Source organism: Dendrobates tinctorius, unplaced genomic scaffold, assembly GCF_039654945.1.
Source record: "Dendrobates tinctorius isolate UK_male_01 unplaced genomic scaffold, ASM3965494v1 ptg000060l, whole genome shotgun sequence".
NCBI classification, from domain to species: domain Eukaryota; kingdom Metazoa; phylum Chordata; class Amphibia; order Anura; family Dendrobatidae; genus Dendrobates; species Dendrobates tinctorius.
In genome coordinates this window covers 6208862-6235744 of record NW_027361728.1, presented here as the reverse complement: position 1 = coordinate 6235744, position 26883 = coordinate 6208862, and the positions used below count along the sequence as shown (strand labels likewise).

The 26883-nt window shown below is 47.2% G+C and overlaps 1 protein-coding gene across 1 annotated transcript in view; it reads left to right on the top strand.

The window, feature by feature from the left end:
* LOC141092729 (probable cation-transporting ATPase 13A4) overlaps nt 1-26883 on the top strand; it is a 328264-nt gene that overhangs the window by 99562 nt on the left and 201819 nt on the right. Inside the window, exons 7-8 of the mRNA XM_073579122.1 lie at nt 16326-16496; nt 22067-22224. Coding sequence (XP_073435223.1) covers nt 16326-16496; nt 22067-22224 — 329 coding nt within the window. The remainder of the gene's footprint in view (nt 1-16325; nt 16497-22066; nt 22225-26883) is intronic.

The window sequence follows — 26883 nt, the reverse complement described above, 5'->3', positions numbered from 1 at the left end:
ATTTTGGTTTATGATGCAAATAAACCTCATGGACTTTAAAAGAACCTGCCTCATGACTGTCTCCCGCTTCACCTGAGTGAGTAGAATCCCTACAGTGGTCACCGACAGTCCTTGGCTCCACTGGTCATAGTGGGTCTCGAGTCTATGCGCCACATCGCCGTAGCTGTCGTGTGGACCACGTTGGAGGTTCAGAACTTTCTATGGTAAACCTCAGGTGTAAGCTGGTACTTGGTGATCAGGGCCTGCTTGATGGCTTCATAATTCCCATCTTGTTCTGGAGGGAGAGAAGCAAAAGCCTCCATAGCTTTGCCTTTCAGCCCTGTGGTCAAGTACCTGACCCTTTGGTTTTCAGGCAGCAGGTACTGTCTGCAGACTTTCTCAAATGCCCTCAGAAAAGTGTCCAAGTGCCTGTTCTTTTCCATCATGGGAAAGTGCTGTGGCTGCTTCTTCAGGATCTGAGTGCTGCTGGGCTCACTGCTCTGTGATGTGCAAGATATTTCCCTTAGCTGGGCCATCCGCCGTTCACGGTCTCTGAGTTTGAGCTTCCCGCTGCTCGGCCTCTCGCTGGGCTTGGCGCTCTGCTTTCTCTTGAGCTTGCAGGATCAGCTGCAGACGTCTGTCTGTATCGCTTGCAGGGCAGTGTTGTAGGGCCAGTAGAAGATAGCTGTCCATGGTTCGCTGGCTGTAGGTATGGCCAGCCTGCACCAGCTAGACCTCTGCAGCTGCACCATTGGCACTGCTGCTGTCTTCTGCATCCACTGGGCCATGGGGACTGTACTAACTCTCTTCCAGTTGCACTAGAGCCGTGATCAGCTGTCCATTGGTTTTATCAGCGGTGTCGATCTGGTTCGACATGCGCAGGGCAAAAAGGTTGTCTTTGTTCTGTGGCTTATAATGAGATTCTCCCAGCTTAAGAATGGTTGCCAAGTAAAAGATAGGACAGAAAAACAAAGAGAAGGGAGGGGGTAATCGCAAGTACACACAATTGTCTCAGGAATCATAAACACTGAGTCCGTTCTCCAAAACTTTTGCTGCAGGGTCCTCGGAAGAACCATGCAAGGTTTTAGTGAAAGGAATGATTGCTCAGACCAGATCACTAATGCTCTATTATCCCACCGCTGGCACTAAATGTCAGGAAAACACAATATTTTCTATATCACGATCACAGGGGGGCTTATCTTAGCTATCCCAATGCTGCCACCAATGTGTCACCAACTGCAGGGATTTATGTATATCCCGCTTTTCAGTTCCTGATTGGAAGTCGCAACTCTCTGGCACCCCCCTTACCCTCAGGTCAGTCAGGGAATTGCACCTAGGATAAGTGATCTCCAGACGGGCCACTTGGACGTGTACTGGCTGTTAGGCAAGCTGCAGTGAGGGAAATATAACTACTCCCAGTTGCAACTGGACAATTCGCTTATAAAACCCATTCCGTTACTGCCAGCTTTACCCAACAAGCCCAGAACACACTTCGCTGACACCAGCTCCGATTTCTTAATTAATAACGGGTCCGGAGCAAACCCAAATTAGCAGTGTAATTCATTTTGGAGGACGTTAGGATACGTTAACGAGCACTGAGAAATTAAGCTTTTAATTTTATATATTTTACTCCAAAAGGTAGGCAGTGTTTACAAAAGGTATAGAAAGATATTACAATATGAGACAATTGAAGTATGCACAAAACGATTACAAAATGACAGGGATTAAAAGAAGAAAATACTTAAAACCGTTTAAGTCATCTCAGAGCAGGCCATGCATGCAGGGGTTGGGCGATACATCACAGCGCATCACAGTGCTTCACTGTCACAGGGTTTCTGGGCAAAATTCTGCTTCAGACAGAGCTGACACTAGCTTATACCCCCTGTTCGTGACATCACTGAAGGGGCTGAGTTATGGAATCCCTTCTCTTTTCTCAGAGTTGAAAACTTGCTAAGAAAACCTCTTAATTACATAATTCGGATGGAAAACCTAGCAGAATAACGGCAGAACCATCACTCTTCTTGTTTTGGAATTAGCTTCCTATCAAATCTAAACGTGGAGTGGTTATTCTACTCGGTTCATGAGAAATCCTTTTCTTGGATTCTGCTGGTGCTAGAGCTTAGGCAAAGGAGCTGGAGTATAGCTTTAACAATCCAGATCCTAAATATGTAGTTGGTATATCTCTGTCACTGAATGGGACTGAGTTATTCCATTTTCACTAACTGCCACTTGTAACATAGCAAAGCACATGTTTCAGACACAAAGAGCTGCTCTCTGCTAATTACCACATTTCTGAGGGAGGGATAGGAGGGTTTAGGATTACAGACATGTAGGCAGAGGGAGAGCAAAGTGAGCTGCAGCTGCTGACAGGGGGGAAGAAGGAGCTGGGTCGAAAACCCACAGCTTGTGCCTGCACAGCTATGGAACCTTCCTGAAAGCTACTTTGATAATGAACATATTCGTAGTATCGCTACAGGAACATCCCACAATACAATACATAGGAAATACAGCACATACATTACCAGACAAACACAGCATAGTACATGACAAACATAGAAACACATTCTTACATTACAGGAATAGCCAAATATTTCCCATAAGATGTCCGGAGGTCACACGGAAGGAGGAGAGGGTGCCACTGAGGGGAACTGCCACCTCCTTACACTCCCCGCTCCTTAAGCATGGCCGTCCCAACCCAATGCAACCTTGGGAAAAAGTATAACATCAAAGTCCCAGCCTCTCTGCATATGGGTCCATAGAGAAAACAGTTCACAGTTCACATATTTCCTCAAGGACTGATTGGCCCTTTAGCACTGATTGTCCTTACTTAGGCCTGGCAGCTTCCCCCTTTCTCCGCTCAGTGGACCACAGGCCCTTTTAACGGTGGTGGGCTGTGTTTTAAACATGGGGCTAGTCCAAAGCTCAAAGTGGGGGTAAAGTTCAGGAACACACAGTCCAGCAGCCATATCCAGAGACCACCGTCATTAACCCCATGGGGTTCTGGTCCCGTGATCAAGCAAGGGAGGCACCAATGGGTGCAAACAAACTGGGAGGAGGGGAAAACATACAATCATGACTGCTAACAAGTGGCCACATTAGACGCCATTGTCCATGGGTGCCATGTAGGGCTTTCTGCGCTGTTTGGGACATGGAACAGTCCTTTACTCTGGGTGCAACAGGCACTGATATCAAGTTTCAAAGGGGCCGCTTAGTCTGTACATGGCTGCTGAGTTGCATAGTGAGCCGCATTGAGACCCTGGACCACCACATATACCTGAAATGAGAACCCACTGGAGGAGGAGGAGTCTCTGCTATTTCTCCAGCTCCACACTCCCTCCAGTGGTGGGGCCACACCTGCAGGAGCCTCCGGCTCCATTGTCACATCGGCGGCCACCTCACTGCACTGAGGCACCGCTCTCTCCTGTGCGGCTGAGGCAACTGCGGCTGAAGCAGCTGGCCGTTCCACATCTGAGGTCTCTGGTGATCATCTGGTCTCCTGGCTGGAGGCCATCTTTATGGCCACTGTGTAGGGCCCTCGAGGTCCTTGCTCCTTGATAAATGCTGCGTTATCCCACTCTCGAAGAGGACCGCAGAACATCAGGGGCTGAGCGTTTATGTATACCTTGGCTCCGGTTTCCATCTCCTGTAGGAATCTGTACCCCCAGTTCCAGTTGAGGTACCAGAGCACTACATGGGTCGTCTGGCCTGCCGCAGCCCCCCGCCAGGGTGCTGAAGTTTTGCAAGGATGTGATGCTTCTGCCGCCTTTTCTGCTGAATCACCTCATGGATCCACTGAGCTTCCGTAGGCACCTGGGGCTCCTCTGCACACAGGCTACGGAAGTTAGATGGGATGGATGTGGCCTGAGGAAGCACGGGTGCCGTCGCTGCCGGAGGTGATGATGGAGTGAGCAGACAAGATGCCTCCAAGGAGAATGACGCAATGGATGGCCAGGACAACTCTGGAAGTGACGGCGGAGCCATGGAAAGTAAGGGGGAGAGGGCAGGGCAGCAGAATGGACGAGGATAGGTACCTTACTCACCGCCGCAGCCATCGGTAGTCCTTTTGCACGGCTGCCGACATCAGTGATTGTGACCGTTATCATTCCCTGCAGAGCTACAGTTGTGGCCAAAAGTATTGACACCCCTGCAATTGTGTCAGATAATACTCAGTTTCTTCCTGAAAATGATTGCAAACACAAATTCTTTGGTATTATTATCTTCATTTAATTTGTCTTAAATGAAAAAACACAAAAGAAAATGAAGCAAAAAATTGATCATTTCACACAAAACTCCAAAAATGGGCCAGATAAAAGTATTGGCACCCTCAACCAAATACTTGGTTGCACAACCTTTAGCCAAAATAACTGCGCCCAACCGCTTCCGGTAACCTTCAATGAGTTTCTTACAATGCTCTGCTGGAATTTTAGACCATTCTTCTTTGGCAAACTGCTCCAGGTCCATGATATTTGAAGGGTGCCTTCTCCAAACTGCCATTTTTAGATCTCTCCACAGGTGTCCTATGGGATTCAGGTCTGGACTCTTTGCTGGCCACCTTAGAAGTCTCCAGTGCTTTCTCTCAAACCATTTTCTAGTGCTTTTTGAAGTGTGTTTTGGGTCATTGTCCTGCTGGAAGACCCATGACCTCTGAGGGAGACCCAGCTTTCTCACACTGGGCCCTACATTATGCTGCAAAATTTGTTGGTAGTCTTCTGACTTCATAATGCCATGCACACGGTCAAGCAGTCCAGTGCCAGAGGCAGCAAAGCAACCCCAAAGCATCAGGGAACCTCTGCCATGTTTGACTGTAGGGACCGTGTTCTTTTCTTTGAATGCCTCTTTTTTTCTCCAGTAAACTCTATGTTGATGCCTTTGCCCAAAAAGCTCTACTTTTGTCTCATCTGACCAGAGAACATTCTTCCAAAACATTTTAGGCTTTTTCAGGTAAGTTTTGGCAAACTCCAGCCTGGCTTTTTTATGTCTCGGGGTAAGAAGTGGGGTCTTCCTGGGTCTCCTACCATACAGTCCATTTTCAATCAGATGCCAACGGATAGTACGGGTTGACACTGTTGTACCCTCGTACTGCAGGGCAGCTTGAACTTGTTTGGATGTTAGTCGAGGTTCTTTATCCAACATCCGCACACTCTTACGTTGAAATCTCTTGTCAATTTTTCTTTTCCTTCCACATCTAGGGAGGTTAGCCACAGTGTCATGGGATTTAAACTTCTTGATGACACTGCGCACGGTAGACACAGGAACATTCAGGTCTTTGGAGATGGACTTGTAGCCTTGAGATTGCTCATGCTTCCTCACAATTTGGTTTCTCAAGTCCACAGACCGGTCTTTGGTCTTCTTTCTTTTCTCCATGCTCAATGTGGTACACACAAGGACACAGGACAGAGGTTGAGTCAACTTTAATCCATGTCAACTGGCTGCAAGTGTGATTTAGTTATTGCCAACACCTGTTAGGTGCCACAGGTAAGTTACAGGTGCTGTTGTTAATTACACAAATTAGAGAAGCATCACAAGATTTTTCGAACACTGCCAATACTTTTGTCCACCCTCTTTTTATGTTTGGTGTGGAATTATATCCAATTTGACTTTAGGACAATTCTTTTTGTGTTTTTTCATTTAAGACAAATTAAATGAAGATAATAATGCCAAAGAATTTGTGTTTGCAATCATTTTCAGGAAGAAACTGAGTATTATCTCACAGAATTACAGGGGTGTCAATACTTTTGGCCACAACTGTATCTCCAGAGCCTTCCAGACTCACGCAGGTTCCTGTTGGGGCATCACCAGGCCCTCGCAATTGTCGTTGTCCTCCACTGGTTGTTGAAACAGGAGTCACTCCTCCAGCTCCTCCGACCACCAAGCCTCGAACCGCAGGCCCACCTCCTCCCAGGTCTTGGAGTGCCTTCAACCTTGGCGGCCGATTCTGCCACAGTAAGACATGCTGCACCTCTCCATGTCAGCAGATAATGGGGTCTCATACATTGACAGATAGTCTATCTTTTCTGGGTTCCACCCATTTGTGGGTGTAGTTATTCCTTGATGCTCCACCCGTTTCTCCTGATCAGGCTGCAAGGCAGCTATTTCTTCGCCTACAGTCATTTAGGGTGGGCCTCCTCTGCAACGGGACATGGATTTCTTCTTTTTGGTGCCAAACTGCATCTTTGACGCCCACGACAAATAGCCTCATTATCACTTTTCATGCCAATGGCCGCCATCTTTTTGCGGTCAGCACCATCTGAGTTCACAACATCCGCCATCTGCAATACTGTCATGGCGGGCAACACAACACAAGTCCCAAATCCAAAGTCACAAGTCTAGAGTCACTGTTAGCCGACAGCTCCATTTCTTCTAGTTCTGGCAGCACATCACACATTTCAAGTTCACTGTCCCGGTCAGCTGCCTTCTCATGTATTCCCAGGGTTGCATGGCTGTTCAAGTCCATCCTGCCCCACTGCGCCAAGTGAAACAAGGGTGGCTGGGGTGGTAGTCCTGAACAAGCTCACCCACAAAACACAGTCTGAAGACACCCTGGCCCCTTCTACATGCAATACAGGACTGACACAGCTTTTTCCCCACGGGTTACCTTCTTTTCCTCTGGTCACCGTACACCAGGCAATGAGAGTTCAAGAATGCAGCTGTTTTACAACAGGGGAAAACTTTTTAATGAACAGTGATGAAAAAGACAACAAGACAAATTCAACACTGGCTTCATGCTCTCTCACTGATACTTTCCATCACCATACCCATAGCCGAAGTTCGCAGTAGTCCACTCGCTGGAGGCCATTCCAGAGTCCTGGGGCCCATGTTGTGGTCATTCAATCCTTATGAGTCCTTAGTCCGGGGCAACACGTCTCTCCCATCCGAGAGTCTGGCAGAGCCCTGTATGTAATACACGTCTGCCCTGGCCAACATACCCAGGCTACTGACTGGGAAGCAGCAGCTTTCTCTTCCCTGGAGGCTGCAAGTCCAGCCCCCTTAGTTAACTCTCGGCTGTCCATAACTCTATACGGTAATTAAAGGGGAACATCCCACAATACACAATACAATTCATAACAAATAAAGCAAAGACATTCCATTAAGACCAGACAAACACAGTACATGGCAAACATAGAAACACATACTTACATTACAGGAATAACCAAACATATTTTACATAAGATGTCCGGGGGTCACTCGGAAGCAGGAGAGCGCGCAATTGAGGAGACCTGCCACCTCCTTACATACTCTACATATAAAACAAAGTACAATGGAAGTAAAAAATCAAAGCACAAACACGGCTCAGCCCTAACATTAACTATTCTGCATGTTATGTATCAGGTATTAACAAGCACAAACTCTTCAGCAATTAGTTACTGTTGAGGTTGGAGATAGAGATGAGCAGATAAGTTTGAGTGGAATTGAATTCGTCTTGAATTTTACAAAAATTTGCAATTGCCAGAATGCACCTTTTTTATGAATCGCTTCCACGCACATTCAGCAAATTGGACTGTAAAAGACAATTTTTGAACCATTAAAGGGTATATAAATATATAAAAAAAATCCTTTTATTCAGCTCTCCTGGCTTTCCATGTCACCAGTCTGGTCCCTGTCATATCTTCAGAACATCTATGTTTGTGCTGAAATCCCTGGGCCTCTCATACTGATCAGAGACTTCTGGCGGCTTTGGTCAGGGTTCAGGAAGGGTTATGTGCAAAAGGTCACTCTGTCATGAGCATGCATGCGTAGATCATTCCTGGACCCTATCAAAGCCAGAAGTCCCAGTTCAGTGTGTGAGATGCTGGAATTTCTGCATCAGCAGAGATGATATGATGAGGAGAGGATCAGATCGGTGATGATGAGGAGACAGGGGGCTGTAAAGGTGAGCGTTGAAGTAAGGGAGAAAATGCAAAATGTAGAGCATAATTCAGAGCATTATAAGAGACATTAAATTCAGAGAGTATAACTTCTCTGAGAATGGAACATCATGGGAAAAAAAACGCGAACAGGCAGACTCGAATTTGCCTAATCCGCTCATCTCTAGTTAAAACAGTTTAGTGAATTGACCCAACATATTGTTCCATCTTCAAAGCTTTTTCTTAACATTTTTAGGCATAAATTTATTAGACCAATTAGCCACTGTGTATCATGCAGCAGGGATGATTGTATGGAGGTCTCTTCTATTATCTAAACTATGCTGAAGAGTTTGTTTCAATGTAAAAATTAAATAACTGGCAAAATACATGAATGTCCTTCAATGTGGAAGTGAGGTTGCTCCTAAATACCACTTCATGACCTTTGAGAGATATTCATGTCCCACATCTTTCCGTGCACTTGATGGCTAATCTAGTAATGGTGGATGTCTCCACCTGTGGCTGTTAAGCAGTTAAATCTTGCTGTCAATCACTGACAGTGGGATTTAACAAGCATCAGCCGGAAGCAAATCCTGCCATGATAGCCATGGGACTGCCTTTCATTGTGAATCTCCTGTGAACACCAGCTTGTGGCTGGCATTTATAGGAGGTCATAAATTTTGCTGCGCATAACAGGGCTGAAGCACTGCTATCTATAGCACAGGCGATCAGACAATCGCAAGGGGTGTTTGCTTTGACATGTAATGCAGGTGATCTGAATGCAACAGCAGAGAAAATAGGCGGGACCAACAATCCACCTATACTTTATTCACTTAACAGGGTTAAATGCGAGAAATATTATTATCACAGATAAATGCACAAGAACAATATTCACAGTATCATTTACAAGCAACAGGCAAGTATATCCATTGAGATATATTGGTTAGTACATTATGAGAGAAAAGTCCTCGAGATCAGCTCAGGGTCTACAGTCCAACCTTTGTCTAACCGGGAAGGGAGTAAACGCTGTATTTAGCATGACCGCATATGGCGACTTCAGTTTTACCTTCTCCTCGATACCTCACCGCCTCCTATCATCCCCCTCTTTCCCTTCTCCTGAGAATAAGACACGGTACAATTTAAATTCTTTGGATAATTTTGGCCACAGCGGCCAATTTTATTAACAAACATTAACAATAAACATTAAATAATTCAAAATTATGAGGGGAGGGTTCTTGGAGCTAGAAAGATCTGGCTATAAACTTATTTCCACCATGTTACCCCCAGCCGTCCAGCCCAGCTCGAGGGCACCGTAACTCCCCTTCTGGGAGACCAACCACCATAGCTCCCGAGGTAAAACCCCGTCCAGAGCCCATACCCAAAAGCCAGATCCCCCATACCATTTTAAACTGTCGGGAATGTTACTTCCGAATCCTTCCCCGACCAATCACCGTCAACTCCAAGAACCCCACCCCCCGCCAACCACGAACAGCCCTGACCACCTCAGACTCGTGAGTGCCCCAAAACCACCAAGGCCCTCTCGATCCCCTCCTGTATTGACAGTGCCCATAAATCAATACCAATAGAATTTAAATGAACCCCATCGGCCAACCAAAAATTACCGGCACCCGTCTCCAATTCAAAGTGACGAACACTAATGCCCCCATTCCTGGACACAAACGCCGACACCGCGCGATTCAATTTCACCCTTGCCCTGTTAATCCCTTTCAATGATCTCGCTTGCCTCCACCTCTGTCTGGGTACCACATCTGACCATACCGTCACCACGTTCGGGAACGATGTCCACAACCTCAAAAAATCGGAACGTATGTCCCTAATTAGTTCTCTCACCGGTCTGACCCCTAAATCATTGCCCCCCACATGGAAAACAATAATGTCGGGGGTTCTATCCAAGCGAGCGGACTTGGTTAACTACAGGAGCACCCTGCTCCATACCATTCCTCGGAAACCCAACCAACGGACCAGCACCTGCTCCCTCCCAAAGCCCAATTGCCTACCATCTGGCCTCGCGTCGGCTCGTAGCGCACCCCAATAAACATAAGAGTGTCCGAATATCCAGGCAAGAAAGGGGGCGCCACCTGAAAAAACAACAGAATATAGAAAAAACACATCCAGGACATGCAAACCACACAGCTAACGCCGAACATACAGTAAATACCGATCCGACTGCCACCTGCCAATTCTCCTAATCGCATCAGCCCCCAACCCAAGGCTGTCCGCTTCGGTCGCAGCACCAATTCTAAATGAATGAGACCCATACATGTCCTGGGGAAGGCCCAACTCTACCAATCCCTTCTTCAAAACCGCAATGAACTGGAACCGAGACAAATAGGTGCCGTCCGCATGGCACAAGAGAGGACCCGTCCTACCCGCCCATACACCCCAATACGCTTCCAAACAGCCACGAGGGCACATTAATGCCCCATCAACTCGCCCCAAAACTACCCGTCTGCCCCTACCCTGTTGATCAGTTTTTGAACGCCGAATCCAAAAAACAATGCCCCCGCCCAAAATTCCACATCTTCTGCCAACACCCCTCCCGCCGAAACCCTGCTGCCTGACACCACCTCGCCAATGCGCATTGCCCCAAAAAAGGCCAAAGAAAAAGCCATCCGAAACAGGGCCAACTCAAAAACTGACGTGCAAATACCCCCAAGGACTCTGCCTAAGCCTTCCAACGTACTAAACGAAATAGGCCTTCGTTTGTCACCGGCTTTGTTACCCCTACGAAACCCTTTTAACGCCTGACTCACTAAGAAGCTCTTCGTAACGTCCCCCACCCCTTGCAACTTGAAACCGAAAGCTAAACCAGCTACAAACTTGTTTACCTTAGCAGCAGACCAACCGCAGTCAGCTGCCTTCCCAATTAAAAACAATACCGCCAACATCCTATCCTCATCACTTTCGACCCCACCCCACTCTGCCAACCAACTCTGCCATACTCGCCACGAAGAATCGTAGGCCGACCATGTCTGCTGCGATAAGGATTCCCGAATCAGTCTTCCTGCTCTTCCGTAATCACCTTCCACAGAAAGGAAGGGCATTCCACGCCCGTGGCATCCGCTCCTGGCGCCAATTCTCGAAAACGGCCCCACTGAAAATGAGACAAAGAGTCTGCTATTGAATTCGTAACCCCGGGCACATGCACTGCAGAAATCCCTGCGTTCAAATCCAGACATCGAAGAACCAAAACCCTAACCAATCTAACTACGGGGGGAGAGGAGGCCGACAAACTGTTAATGACCGCTACAACACTCGCATTGTCGCAATGAAAGCGCACTCTCCTATTTTCGAACATGGGACCCCACACCAAAACAGCTACCACGATAGGAAACAGCTCCAATAGTGCCAAGTTTTTGGTAAGGCCCAACAACTTCCACGCCTGAGGCCACCGCCCCACACTCCACCTTCCCTTACAGTTTGCGCCGTAACCAGAGCCGCCTGCTGCATCCGTAAATATTTCAAAATCAAAATTGCTCAATGTCTCCTCTTGCATCAGCGACCGCCCATTGTAATTCCGCAAAAACTGCTGCCACACCATCAAATCGTCCCTATGCTCCTTCGTCAAGCGAACGTAATGGTGCGGAGCCTTCACTCCCGCCGTCGCGCTAGCCAAACGACGAGAAAAAATTCGACCCATAGGCATGATCCTGCAGGCAAAGTTCAATCTCCCCAATAGGGATTGTAATTTCTTGAGGGTCACTTTGCGCAACTTCGAAATCCTGTCCACCTCCTGTTTCAACAATGCCAACTTGTCCTCTGGTAACCGACACTCCATCCTCTCCGAATCGACAACTATGCCCAAAAAACTTATAACGGCCTTAGGGCCTTCCGTCTTCTCAGATGCCAGCGGCACCCCAAAATGCTCCGCCACCCAAACCATGCCTGCCAACGCGTTCCTACACAACGGCGAATCCGGGGGGCCAATAAAAAGAAAATCATCCAGATAATGAATGATCGACTGCATTCCCGTAACATCCCTTACCACCCACTCCAGGAAAGTGCTAAACGTCTCAAACAAGGCACAAGAAATTGCGCAACCCATCGGCAAACACCTATCGAGGTAGAAATTCCCCCTCCAAAAACATCCCAGCAGCGGGATACTATCTGCATGAACCGGTAGCAACCGAAAAGCGGACTCAATGTCTGTCTTTGCCAACAAAGCCCCTGACCCATAACGTCGCACCCACTTAACCGCCGTATCAAAAGAGGTATACTCCACAGAACACAACTCCCTATCGATACCATCATTAACTGACAAGCCTTTTGGATAAGACAAATGCTGAATCAAACGAAACTTATTCGGCTCCCTCTTAGGCACAACCCCCAACGGGGAAACAATCACGCCCGCAACAGGAGCCGTGGGGAACGGACCGGCCATCCTGCCCAAATCCACTTCCTTTTTCAACTTCTCATCTACTACCTCCACATGCAGTATTGCCGACCGCAAATTTTTAACAGAAAAAGGAACCACATGGCCAGGAGGCGGAATCCTGAAACCGTCAACAAAACCATTCAAAAGCACGCTGGCCTCTGCCCGAGCCGGGTACCTACTTAGAAAGGGGGCCATCTCTTGAACCCTCACCGGGCTCTCCCCCTTGACCGGCACCCACATTTGGCTTTCCTTTCCCTTTCTTAAAACATTTGGAAGCGCCGTGTGAGCTACCGTTGCAGTGGGAGCACACGTGCTTGAACTTGCAGCCCGCCCCATACTTGCACTGCCCGTCATTAAATTGCCAACACGCTCCCGACTTCTCTCTTCCTCCCTGGGTTGCCTGAGCACTGCTCCCCTGACCTGCTTGCTGACTGCTGCTGCCCCCGCTCCCGTGAAAGGACTGCCCATACCTCACTGGGGCCATCACCTTCAGCCACAGCCCGATATCTTTTTGATCCCACTTTATCTCTGGCCGTACCGCCTTCCTCTGCCTAAACTGCTCGTCGTATCGCAGCCACGCCTGACCCCCATAAATACGATGCACCTCCCCGATAGCATCTAAATAACAAAAAAGGCCAGAACAATTATCCGGAGACTTCTCCCCTATGACACTAGCCAAAATAGCGAATGCCTGCATCCAATTCACAAAAGTCTGCGGGATCAGACGCCACCTCCTCTTTTCTTCCTCCTCCTTTTTACTATCGTCCTTCTTCCCCTTATCCAGGTTGAACTTTTCCAACGGCAGCAATGAAAATATCTCCACATACTCGTCCCGCCAAATCTTCTCCTTCACTTCTTTCTTTAAATGGGCCCCCAGCGGCCCCTCAAAGCACACATAAACCTCTCCCTTAGCCCTATCGTCCAGTTTTATCCTATCCCCCTTATCCGTTTCCGTCTGCACTGAAACAGATACTCCTGCCGCAGCTCCTTCATCGCATACTACCGCGCGTAACACGTCACCACCCGACTCTGTGCCCGAACCGCGACCCACTAACCATGCCCCCGCTGGGGACGGAGCTGCCTCCCCAATTACCCCCCCCTCCAGTCTCCTCAATATTTGCGACATGTTCGCCAAAATGTCCCTTAGCCCCGGCACCTCAGCCCCGCTGGGCCCACTACTCCCCATCCGCTCCCTACCATCTCCCTGCCTGCCCCCATCATCCTGCAATACAGCCCCTGCGGGCGACAAACACGACATGGAGCCATACTCACATAGCTGCGTGGGTGCTGTGTCCCCGCCAGCTGGAAATCCGGAATCCTGACGTCCTCGATGATCCTGATGCAGGCACCGCTGCTCCAGGCCCGCGCCCCTGGCCTCCTCGTCACCAGGGGGGACCTGAGCATGCGATACCCGCCGCTCCCGAGAACTCCCCCTTAAACGGGACCCGTGACAGTCCATGGACCCGTGCCCGACTGGCCGGTCCGTAGCACCCTCCGGGCGACTCCCGGATAAATGCCCCCAGGTGCCTGGTGCCCCGTCTGCTGGATAGGGGCCAGGCAGGGCGACCACGCTAAGTCGCCTCCCGCCCATCGATCGGCCGGGGCTCCACGTGCTGCTGGGACCAGGCAGGGCGTCCTCGTGCTGCCCCCTCCCAACCGCCACCCTCACGCTATGGGCTCCAATGGGGGAAGGCGGGGCGGCAGCATCCGGCACCCTCCCGCCCGCCTCACCTCCGGTCCTTCTGCTGCCTGTGGGGCCAGGCAGGGCGCTGCCGCAACGCCCCCTCCTGCCCGCCGCACCACGTCTGGCGCCCTGGCTGGCAGATGCCCCCGAGCGGTCCTCATCCCCGGGGGCGCCCTCGATCCTGCCTCCGGCCGCTGTGTTGCCCGGCGCCGGCCGCCGCCGGCCTCGCCGCTCTGAGGGCCTGCCGCGGCCTTCACACTCCCCTCTGCTGCTGCGCGACTCTTCGGCTCCTGCCCGCGACGTCACTTCCGGTCCGGATTGCTGTTCCTGTCCTGCTCCTCCACGCTTGCCGCCCGTGCTGACCGGCCGGCTGGGCGGATTCCTGCCGGGATGGGCGCGGGGAGGGGATGCAGCCCCATCAGTCGCGCCGCCCGCAGGGTCCCTAGAGGGGCTCCGCAGCCGCCACCTGCTGCGGGCTGACACCTCCAGTGACAGCCTTTCGGGGGGACGGGTCCTCCTTCCACGCCGGCTGGTTCCTTGCTCCGCAGCGCTGAGGAGAGAGGAAAGCTGGGACTGAAGCCATCCTCCCCTCCTGGACCTGGCCACATCCTGCTTGCCTGGCGAAAAGTTGCTGCTCGTCGTCCATCGATTCAGGTACTTCTCTCCTCTGCTCCTGGCTAGTGAGTGCGGTTTTTCCCGCACTTTTTCCCTAATACAGGCTGTCCCCACCTTAAACCCCTCCCCCGGCCCCGTCCCGGCCAACCATTTCAAACTGGCACAACACCAGTTCAAAACTTCCCGCCCATAGCAGTCATGGGGGGCTTCCCCTAGGCTGTGCCCTTCCCCAGCCCCCTTCTGGAAACAGTCTCTAGGGTACACTTGCAGCTTTCCAGGCCCCTAACAAAGTCTAATAACACTTTCTGTGGCTCTTTATCAGCAGCCAGATCCCATCTCATTTGCAGCCTCCCCCTGCCCACACCTGGTACTGTGAGTCTATGCTGAAAGCACCGGCCTTGCTCACTCCCATTCTCCAATCACTTGCTGGGGTGAAAGTCTCCAATCGTGTATTCTTCAGGTATCTTCGGTGCTTGACTGCCGACGGGCGTCTCCTCGATCTGGTAAAATGGGGACAGGTCTTCGACTCTTAACTAGCGTTGTCTGGGTTCCGGGTCTTGACCGATATAGCTCTGGTCTTCAGTACTTGACCAGCGTAGCCTAGAGCCCACACCTCAACTGGAGTTGTCCAAATCTTGCTCACTGACTCATAATGTCCTGCCTGTCTCGCTCTCCAAGCATGTCCCAGTAAACTAGGCCGTGGCATCTCGAGCCTGGCTGGGTTTTAATAATGGCTGTCCACTAGACCGGGACATGGATTTTCCTCCCAACTTAGGCCTTCTCTGGCATCTGACCACTCTAGGACTCTTCTGTGGCGATAGTGGCTGAAAGCCCACCTTACAAGCGCACAACCTGCCCTGGTGAAGGTTCTAGCATCAACTCCCCTTCTCAGCCTGGCCAGACCTTTTATATTCAGGAAGTCCTTCCTGTGTGCCATCTGATCAGATGTAGCAGGTTAATTCACTCCCCCTGCAAATCTCCCAGCACAATTTGTTTCCTGCTAACACAATTCTTTTTTTTTTAAACTTTCACTTTCAGTTTGGTCCAGCAGATGGAGGTGTTTTCTCACAGTTACAGTCTTTCTTATCCATCTCATTAAAGACACTGGCTCTGCTCTATTCTACACTATGCAGTAGTGGCTGGCAGTAAGATATCTAATGAGATTATGGCTGTGTCCTTACATGTCTCACAGGAAAGACCAGACTGATCTTCTCTGGAGGCACATTCTTTTATCTTCTACATGATACCTTCTGCTTACATTTGGTCCATGTCATTGAGGGAAAAAGTACATACTTACAGAGACATTTCTATGCTAATTAGACTTAGCATAAATTAGAATCTTCATTTTGTAAGCTAATATATCCGCAATACAGATGAGAAATTAAAAAAAAAAAAAAAGATAGTGTATTCAGCTCTCCAGCCATTATTTTGCATGATATGGTCTGTTTGACATACTAAAATTAGTGAAAGGTCCTCTTTAAAAAGCGAAAATATATAGGTTATTCTCTATAGAGAGGTTATTATTCATAGAAAGGTTTTTAATCTATAAATATGCTATTATCTATAGAAAGCTCCAAGGATTTACAGTACCAACAACTCTTAGTCACTCCACTTTGTAGAATTAATCCATTGTATTTCAGTTGGATATTTTATGGCAACATGGCAAATATGACAATGTCCGATATGCTACTTTGTATCTGCACAAGATGTAATATGTTAGTTTACAATCAGTTATTTGTCATCAGAAAATATAATTTGTTCCGCAAGCAATATTTCTATCTTTGTGTATAATTATTGAGTTGTATTTTAGGGGAAAGTGTTCCTGTGACTAAGACACCATTGCCAAATGTTGACAATTCCATTCCTTGGAAAACACACAGTGGTGAAGATTACAAGAGACATGTCCTCTTCTGTGGCACAGAGGTCATCCAAACTCAAGCTCCTAACAAAAGTTTGGTGAAAGCTGTCGTATTAAGAACAGGTATAAGAATATCAGTTAACTATTCTATATTAAGGCGGATACATATGCAAAAAAAGATAAACTGAATTTTATTGATGACTGCTAATGTACTTAGAAAAGATTCAATTTTAAATGATATAATATACTATAAAATAATATAAATACAAAAAGTAATGTAAGCATATAAGCAAACAGAATATGCAGTATATCATGGTGAACTGACCATTCAATGATTGGTCATTTGGATAGGTCTCAAAGGGGTTGTCTACTACTCAGACAAACCGTTCTCAGTCCCTATTTTCGTCTATAGTAGAATAAAAACTCTAAGGCCGGGGTCACACTGGCGAGGAATACGGCCGAGTGAGAGGCGCTAAAAGCACGCATTAGACACGGACCAATGATTCTCTATGGAGTCCCTCGCACCAGCCGTATATTTCTCATCCGTATTCTAGGCTCCGTGCCAATCGCAGCACGCTGCAATTGTCAGCGTACTACGGCCGTAGTACGCCAATGCAATTAGGCCGGTTTCACATTAGCGCTTTTTAAGCGCACGCACGGCCGGGGGTAGCTCCGCCCCCGAGCCGGCTCTCTGCCCGGCGTGCCCGCCCCTTGCTTGTAGCGCCGCCTCCTAGTGGACAGCGGCGCCTGCGATCGGCGCACCCTATCTTTAGCATAGGGTGCGCAGATCGTGCGCAGGCCGTGCGCTAGTTGCGCTTTGACCTGCGCTGCGCACTTTTGACGGTGCGCCGTGTGCGACAAAATCCGAAAAGTTTGATTTTGGAGCGCACGGCGCACCGTCAAAAGTGCGCAGCGCAGGTCAAAGCGCAACTAGCGCACGGCCTGCGCACGATCTGCGCACCCTATGCTAAAGATAGGGTGCGCCGATCGCAGGCGCCGCTGTCCGCTAGTAGGCGGCGCTACAAGCAAGGGGCGGGCACGCCGGGCAGAGAGCCGGCTCGGGGGCGGAGCTACCCCCGGCCGTGCGTGCGCTTAAAAAGCGCTAATGTGAAACCGGCCTTATATGGGTGCGCAAAAAATACGGATTACACACAGACCACACATGTGACTTGCAAGAAATACGCACCCGGTGTCTTTTAGCAAAGCTAGCAATTCAGTGCGCTATACAGTAAACTCACACTGACAGGTTTAATAAAGAAATGAAAGAATAGATATATACACATAGAATAAATATATAAATATATCTATAATAATAAATGCCCTAAGCAGCTTCCAGTTGTAACAACTTCCGTCCAGTTGTAACCTGTGACGTCACCGCACACCTCTTTCCATGTTAACCCTCAACACACACTCCTCTCACCTTTCACCATCTCCACTCACTCTTTCACTCCACATACGACCCTTTCTCTCACTCCGTCTCTCATACTCACGCCGTCATCGCCGCTGATCGACGATCCCCGACATCATCTTCCGCCGGCGCCATCCTGGATCCAGACGTCCTCCACGCCGGCGACATGTTCCTGCGGCGACACTATTTTGGATCTGCGAAGTCCCGCGATACTCAAGATGGCGACGCCGCAAGAACATGTCGCCGGCGAGGACGACATCGGGATCCAAAATGGCGTCGGCGAAAACTCGCAAGATTTTGCCGACGCCATTTTGGATCCAGACGTCGTCCACGCCGGCGACATGTTCTTGCGGCGACGCCATCTTGAGTATCGCAGGACTTCGCAGATCCAAAATAGTGTCGCCGCAGGAACATGTCGCCGGCGTGGATGCCGTCGGGATCCAAAATGGCGTCGGCGAAATCTTGCGAGATTTCGCCGTTGCCATTTTGGATCCCGACGTCCTCCACGACGGCGACATGTTCTTGCGGCGATGCCATCTTGACTATCGCGGGATTTCACGATACTCAAGATGGCGTCGCCGCAAGAACATGTCGCCGGCGTGGACAACGTCTGGATCCAGGATGGCGCCGGCGGAAGAAGATGTCGGGGATCGTGGAGCAGTGGCGATGACGGCATGAGTATGAGAGACGGAGTGAGAGAAGGGGTCGTATGTGGAGTGAAAGAGTGAGTGGAGATGGTGAAAGGTGAGAGGAGTGTGTGTGTTGAGGGTTAACATGGCAAGAGGTGTGATGCTATCGCATCCTCCCGATGCGATAGCATCGGGCCATAATCTAGTATATATATATATATATATATATATATATATATATATATATGTGCATTCTATGTGTCTATATCTATTCTTTGGTTTCTGTTAGAAACTCTGTCATAGAGCTCCATAATATGTCCATTTTGCAAGCCTGCGAGAAAATCTCGCCATACGGATGCCATCCGGATTACATACGGATGCTGACATGCACAAAATACGCGACCACACCTTGATTACGGATGACATACGGAGCACTGTTTGGGGGCCATTCATCCATATTACGCATGTAAAATACTGACCGTATTTTGCGTCGGTTAGTGTGACCCCGGCCTTATACTCACCTCCAATGCCTTTCCCATGGTGTTGTCACTGGCTCTCCCAGGAATAACAATGCCACGTTCTCTGTGGCCAATCTGTGCTGGTTTCCAACAATGATGTGTACAGATGTGTTATTTGGTTGTGCTTGAGATTGTGCTGTCAGTCAATGAGTACGGGGCGGAGATAGATGTACAAAAAGTATAACTAAATTGGAATGTGCTTTGAACTCTTCTGTCGTTCAAAGGGCTATATCAAGTACCTTGTTAGCATATTTGAATAAAGGAGAATTTGGGACAAAACAAAATAAAATTAAAACACTAAACATACAATATTGTTAGGACTATGCTCTGTAAAATGTGCTGTGTTTTCATGCTGACAGATTCCCTTTAAAGAGAACCTGTCACATCAGGTAACACTATTAACCTGCAGATATAAGGTTAGTTTGCAGGTTTATAATGTTAGAAGGGTAAGGCCTCTTTCACACTTCAGTTTTTTACAATCAGTCACAATCCGCCAGGTTTTGAAAAAAAGGATCCTCTCTCTCTCTCTCTCTCTCTCGGAGAAAATTAATTGCATTCCTCTCAGGAGCCACCAGCTTTCAGTCGTACAGGCAGGCCTATGCTGCTGCAGTTACCGATCACACCTTTAGGCCTCATACCCATTGGCGATTAAAAAATCGGTCCGATTTCTGGACTGGAAAAAAGGATGGAGTGTTATGCCAGTGTCATGCGATTTCTATGCGTTTTTTTTTCCATCCGTTTTCTGTCTGTTTTTCATCCGTTTGTTTTCCCCAGCCACTCTTTTTCTACAGTCATTTACAGGACCATTTACAGTGTTCTATACCACAGAATGGTGATGTATCCGTTAAAAACGGATGGAAAATGGATGGTCCGTTTTTGGTCCTTTTTTTAATCGCACCCATTGAATTCTATTGCCGAAAATCGCGGCAAATCGCAGCATGCTGCGATTTTTTTCTCAGACCGATTTTGTCTGAGAAAAAAATCGCAAGCGAGATGTCACCCATTCACTAACATGGGTCAGAGTGCAATCCAATTAAAAATCGGATTGCAATCGGCCGATTTTATCGCCAGTGAGTATGAGGCCTTAGGGTATGCACACACGTTGCGGATTCTGCTGTGGAATTTTCCACGCGGATTTAGTGCAGATTTACTGCAGATTTTCAGCGTTTTTTTTGCGGATTTCGCCTGCGATTTTACACCTGCGGATTTCTATAATGGAGGAGGTGTAAAACTGCTGCGGATTCCGCTTAAAGATGTGACATGCTGCAGATCTGAATCCGCAGAAAATCTGCGTGGAAAAATCTGCAGCATGTGCACAGTGTTTTTCAATTTGGCTTCACTTTAATGCTACTGTACACCGCAGCAGAATCTGCTGCGGATCCACAGGTCCAAATCCGCTGCGGATCCGGAGCAGAATCCACAACGTGTGCACATACCTTACAACATGCCCCAGTGCTATGACTGCCAGCCGGCTCAGCAATGTATTAGTGCAGAATCATCTGTCAGTCAAGTCAAAGTGCCAAGGTGTGCTTTTAAGGCCCCGTCACACTAAGCCATCGCCAGCGAGATCGCTGTGTGTGATGGGGATCAGCGACCAGCCCTCCTGCAGGTTATCACTGATCGTGCTGGAGTGGCCTGGGCCGTTTTTTGATCACTGGCCTCCCGCTGCCCAGCACGCATCACTGCGCGTGGCAGCGAGAGACCAGCGATCAGCGACGCTGGACGCTGGTTGCTAATGTAAACGTCGGGTATCCATGAGCCGCGTGACTCCTGGATACCCAATGTTTAACTTGGAAACCGGCGTGTATGCCGGTTTCCAAGGTAAACATCGGGTATCCAGGAGTCGCGCAGCTCCTGGATACCCGATGTTTACATTAGAAACCAGCGTCGCTGGTCGTGATCACTGAGGCTGTCTATGTGACAGCTCACCAGCGATCAGCCTAACGATGTCCCAGCAATCCCATCATGTCGGGTCGTTGGTGAGATCGCTGGGACATCGTTTAGTGTGACGGGGCCTTTAGTCTCCATTCACAGTTGTGTGAGCAGTGACTGTAGGCGCACAAGCAAACCTATGTGACTGAAAGCTAATTACTCACAAAAGGAGAAAAGTTCACTTGCTCCCGAGGGTCGCACTTTCAGTATGGTGGACGAGAACTTTCCTAGCTTGACTAACCTACTGATTAGCCCTATATCAGCAGGTTAATAGCATTTTCCAATGGTTCACTATAAGCTGTATATAAATCAATTCAGATTCCTTTCACTTTACCATGTAATGAAAAATGGGGAAAAAATTGTGATCAAAAGAGCACAATTTCCCCATTTTTTTTTTTGTTTTGTATTAATGCACTCATTTGCATTCATTATTTGGTAGAAATTGGTCTGGTAGTGCAGGGACTGAAAACAGTTATTCTTGCTTTTTTACTCTTTTTTTTGGGGGGGTGTATAACAAAAGTTGAAAATAATTTTGTATCTTGATAGATTGGAATATTATGGATGTTATGATAGAAAATATGTTATATTTTTCTTTTCCTTTTAAACTTTTTTGTATTTTTAATTTTATCAGTGTCTTTTAACACTTTTTTTATGCTTAACTGTATTTTTTAGTTCTTTTACGGCACTTGAACTAGAATGTCACAGTACTGGAGAACAGTGTGAAAATTACCAGAATGGCATTTACAGAGGTCTTCAGCAGCACACTGACTGCCAAGGCAACCTATTGGTTTCTGGCAATTACAGTATATCATGGTGGGCTGATGGGAACCAGTGCAGGCGTGCACCAATGATTGCATTAGTTAAATGCTACTCTCAAAGATTGACACTGGTATTTAAGTTGTTAAACATCCTCAGGCAGCAAAAACTCTGGCAGTTATAGGCAGATGCCACTATATATAACACAATGAGCATTTGTCTGGTAAGGTGCAGTCTCAATTCTTTAGCCACTCCATATAACCAATGTGACAACATGCCATAAATTCATGTTATGTGGTCTTTTTTGGGTTAAGGATTAAGAAAACTTTTGTTTAGGTAGACTTGTCAAAGACTTATCAAATAAGCAGCAAAAAATTGTATTATATTTACCAAGTTACATGAGGATTTATGTGTAAACTCTTCAAATAATTCTCTATTTTTATATATTAGGATTCAATACAGCAAAAGGTGATCTTGTCAGGTCTATCCTCTACCCCAAACCAGTAAACTTTAAACTTCACAGAGATGCAATCAGATTTTTACTGGGGCTTGTGGCAGTTACAGTGATTGGAGTGATTTACACACCTATTGTCTATGCAAAAAGTGGAGTAAGTTGTTTTTCAGTTTTGTGATAACAAATTGTTCTAGCAGGTAATAAATAAAAGTTTTTTTCAGACTAAAATAGGTATTGTCAAAGCACTATTGTATGTGCATTCTCAAAGGAACCTTCCTTAACAATAAAATTAATTAGGTAATTTCACCAAATTGTTCATGTTGAGCTGGGCAGACATTGTAAAAGTGGCTGTAGAATGGAATAAAATATTTTTTTTTTCTCTCTGTATGATACATTGCTGACCAGAGCAGAGTGTGAGTTATATTACTAAAAGCCCTGATCTTCTGGTCTAGCCTCCTGCATTAGTCAGTGTGGGGGAAAGGGTAGTGCAGCTGAGTTTATCTGTGTCATATTACAAAACCTGCAAAACACAAGCCGCGGAGACACCATCACATGTTTCTCAACGCAAGCAATGACTAGTCAGGTCTTTCCCTGGGAAGGAACAACCACGAGAAGGGCAGTCTCCAATGAAGGAAACCACCTATGCCAAAACATGGTATCCATCCACAGACAGCTGTTTCTTTTTTTTTTTCTTTTTAAAACCATTCAGGTTAGTTGTAAACAACTCAGTATAAGCTCATCAACTTAAACGTCGTTGTTTCAACTCTCATCATCATGGTTCATATCTATTTTAGTATAACAAACCAAGGGTATACACAAAAGACATCCTGAACATCAATAAACATCATTAAAATTCACTGATATTTGATCAGGTGCTGCCATTTTTTAAATTTCCAGACACCCTCTGCATCAGAACCACCACCGCCTTCGCTGTCTAATTTATAAATCAAGTATAATCTAGAAAGGATCAGCCCGACACACTTATTCACAGATACATGCTTCTCTTTGAAAATTCCTAAATTCCTCACATCCCACAAACTCTGCATCACACAAGTCATAATTAACCATAGGATTCTATTTTTCACACGACCACATGCACCAATTCCAAACATCGCAACACGCCAGTCAATAAAACTCACACCTGCTAACTCCTTACACAACCCACCTACACACTTCCACACACTGCACGCGTAATCACAGTCCCACATAGTATGCCACACAGTTTCACATCCACCACATCCTTCCCTCGGGCACACATCAGTTCTGGTCAGACCTCGCCTCTTCTGAACCTGTCGCACAGGCAAAATATTGTGCAAGGACATCCATACAATATCCCTTTGTCTATTAGACATCCCGTGCGTTTCCAAACTCTTCCATGCAACCGAAACTTCATTCCCTCTCAACCCCACAATATTACATTCCACATCATTCTTACGTATTATTTTCATCACATTCTTAGCCATTCTAAAATCATTCATCGGTACACTCAGCAAATCATGCTTCCTCATAAACTTCTCAATCACCTCATACCAGACCGGACACTTGAAAGCAACAGGTACTCTAGCATCCCTCTTTCTCCAACATAAGCCATATAACATCCAACCAGCAGAATAACTTGCCATATACGCTCCCTTATTTCCTTTATTCAGCAAAATAACAACAGTTTTGATATACTGAAGCCCCAGAAAAATCTCAATGTTTGGAAAGGCCATGCCACCATGGTGACACGCCTTGAAAAGACTCTCTCTCTTAAGTTTCTCTATTTTACTGCTCCAGAAAAAGTAAAAACTAACTTTTCCACTCTTTTTATTTTCCTACATGATGGTGGAAAAACTGTTGCAATAAAAAGCAAAATCGGAAGAATCACCGCTTTTATGACCAAAATCTTACCACTCAAGGTCAAGTCAGTCGCCAAAAATTTAACTTACGCTCTATGCGCAATCCACACTCCTCCCAGCTCTCCTTACCTTCCAAGTCCTTATTAAATAATACTCCCAGCACTTTGATAGCACCCTCCTCACACTTTACCCCCTCCATTTTAACCCTGTCATCCCCAAAACATTTAAAACTACATTTATTCCAATTCACTCTAAAGCCAGATGCACCACAGAAAAACTCCAGAAGCAACTTAACCCTACTCATAGACGCAACACTTTCACTCACAGCCACAACATCATCCATATATCCAAGAACTTTCACATGCTTCCCACCACTCCCAGGTACCAACAAACCTCGCATCATTTTATCACGTCTCACCAAGCACAACAAAGGTTCAATCACACATACAAACAAGACAGGGGACATGGCACACCCCTGCCTTACACCAGACTTAATATTCACTTTCTCACTCAACCACCCATTAATAAGAAACTCACCTGACACACAATCATACAAAGACATTATCCCATTCACAAATTTTTGAGGAAATCCAATTCTCTCCAGAACTTTAAACAAAAACACATGCGAGACCCTATCAAACGCTTTCTCAAAATCAGTTGACATAACCATACACTTCCGTTTCCTTCCCATGCAGTCTCCAATCAAATCCCTTAATAACAATAAGTTATCACTCATACTTCTTCCAGGCACAGCACACACTTGATCCTCATCCACAACACTACCAATCACCTCACGCATACTATTCGCCAACAATTTGCTATTAGTGTTGAGCGATACCGTTCGATACCCAAAAATATCGTATCGGATGGTATCGCCCGATACGAAAAAAATATCGGGTATCGCCGATTCCGATACCGGAAGTCCCATTCAAGTCAATGGGACTTCCGGTATCAGAATTAAAAAAAGCCCTTTATTTCCTTGTTGGCTAATTCTACATAATTGAAAACAAATAAGAATCATGTAGAATGTATTGTGGGAGGTGGAGGAGACATTAAAGGCATAGTGGTTTATTCAAATCACATGACATAGCATTAATTCCAATTTTTTTTTTCAAGACGTTCGGAGTTAAAAAGATATTGACTATGTTAACTTTTTTATATTTTGTCAGATATGTATGTTTCACAACTTCCATGCTCTTCACCTTCTTTTGTACTTCTCCCACACTTTCTCCTTCATGATCCGCAGCAGTAGCATTTTTTTTATCAACTTTTTCTTCACCTTGTTCATCTTCTTCTTCTTCACCTTCTTCCAATTATTTTTTTTTTCATTCTTCATATTCTTCTTATTCAGCTATTATTAATTTTCATATGCTATTTCTTCATCTTCTTCCTATTCTTTTGTCTTCATTTTCTTATGGTGACAGGCATTCCTGTAGTACTTATCTATAAAAGTTATAAGATTACACCTTACGTTCTGCCTGTCACAAAAGATTTACAACAGGATTTGTCCGCGTTCAGTTTGGCCTGCAGCAGCAGGCATTTTCCAGGGGCACCACGAGGAGGAACGGACTCACCCCCATTTACTGCTTAGTCTTCTTCTGCTTATAATTTTGATAACTTCTATGCTGATTTTTAGTCTTATGCTTAATGTTCTTCTGCTTTTTGTTCTTCTGCTTTTGCTTCTTCTGCTTCTTGTTCTTCCGTCTTTTGTTCTGTATCTTGGTGGTTGTCTTCATGTTCATTGTCCTCTTGGTCATATTATTTAGGGTCATATTTCTGGTCTTCTTTGGTGTGGTCTTCAGGGTCGTTGTCATCAGGGTCGTCGTCATGGAGATCAATAAGGATTACCAAAGACAATTTCAAAAAGCTTGATCTTGGAAATGTAGCAGAAGGTACAAGAAGGCTGAGAAACTGGCGAGAACCAGCTGACAGTACTGGAACCCCTAGTGGCAGCAGAAGGAACAAGAGCCAATGGCACTACCGAGGACCAACTGACGGTGCTGGACCACGGTTACTAAGCAGAAGGTACCTGTGCTAAAAAGCACTACCAAGGACCAGCTGACGGTGCTGGACCTCGGATACCGAGATGGAGGCACCTAGGCCAAAGGCTGTGGCGAGAACCAGCAGACAGTGCTGGCACCCGGATGGGTAGCAGAAGGAACAAGAGCCAATAGCACTACCGAAGACCAACTGACGGTGATGGACCACGTTTACTAAGCAGAAGGTACCTGTGCTAAAAAGCACTACCAAGGACCAGCTGACGGTGCTGGACCTCGGATACCGAGATGGAGGCACCTAGGCCAAAGGCTGTGGCGAGAACCAGCAGACAGTGCTGGCACCCGGATAGGTAGCAGAAGGAACAAGAGCCAATGGCACTACCGAGGACCAACTGACGGTGCTGGACCACGGTTACTAAGCAGAAGGTACCTGTGCTAAAAAGCACTACCAAGGACCAGCTGATGGTGCTGGACCTCAGATACCGAGATGGAGGCACCTAGGCCAAAGGCTGTGGCGAGAACCAGCAGACAGTGCTGGAACCCGGGTGGGTAGCAGAAGGAACAAGAGCCAATGGCACTACCGAGGACCAACTGACGGTGCTGGACCACGGTGACTAAGCAGAAGGTACCTGTGCTAAAAAGCACTACCAAGGACCAGCTGACGGTGCTGGACCTCAGATACCGAGATGGAGGCACCTAGGCCAAAGGCTGTGGCGAGAACCAGCAGACAGTGCTGGAACCCGGGTGGGTAGCAGAAGGTACCCATTCAAAGCAAAGTAGCCAGGCCGCAAGCCGGCCGCAGTTACCGAAACCCACAGTCCTACAGGGGGTCCATGTCCCATTGGCACTACGGATCCAGCCTTCAGTGCCAGTTCCCGCAGCCCACATAGGAGTTACCTAAACTGCAGGCACCGTAGAGTCGGCTAACCCTGCCGCAAGACGACAGGACAACGGATTGGTGGCATAGTGACCTTGACA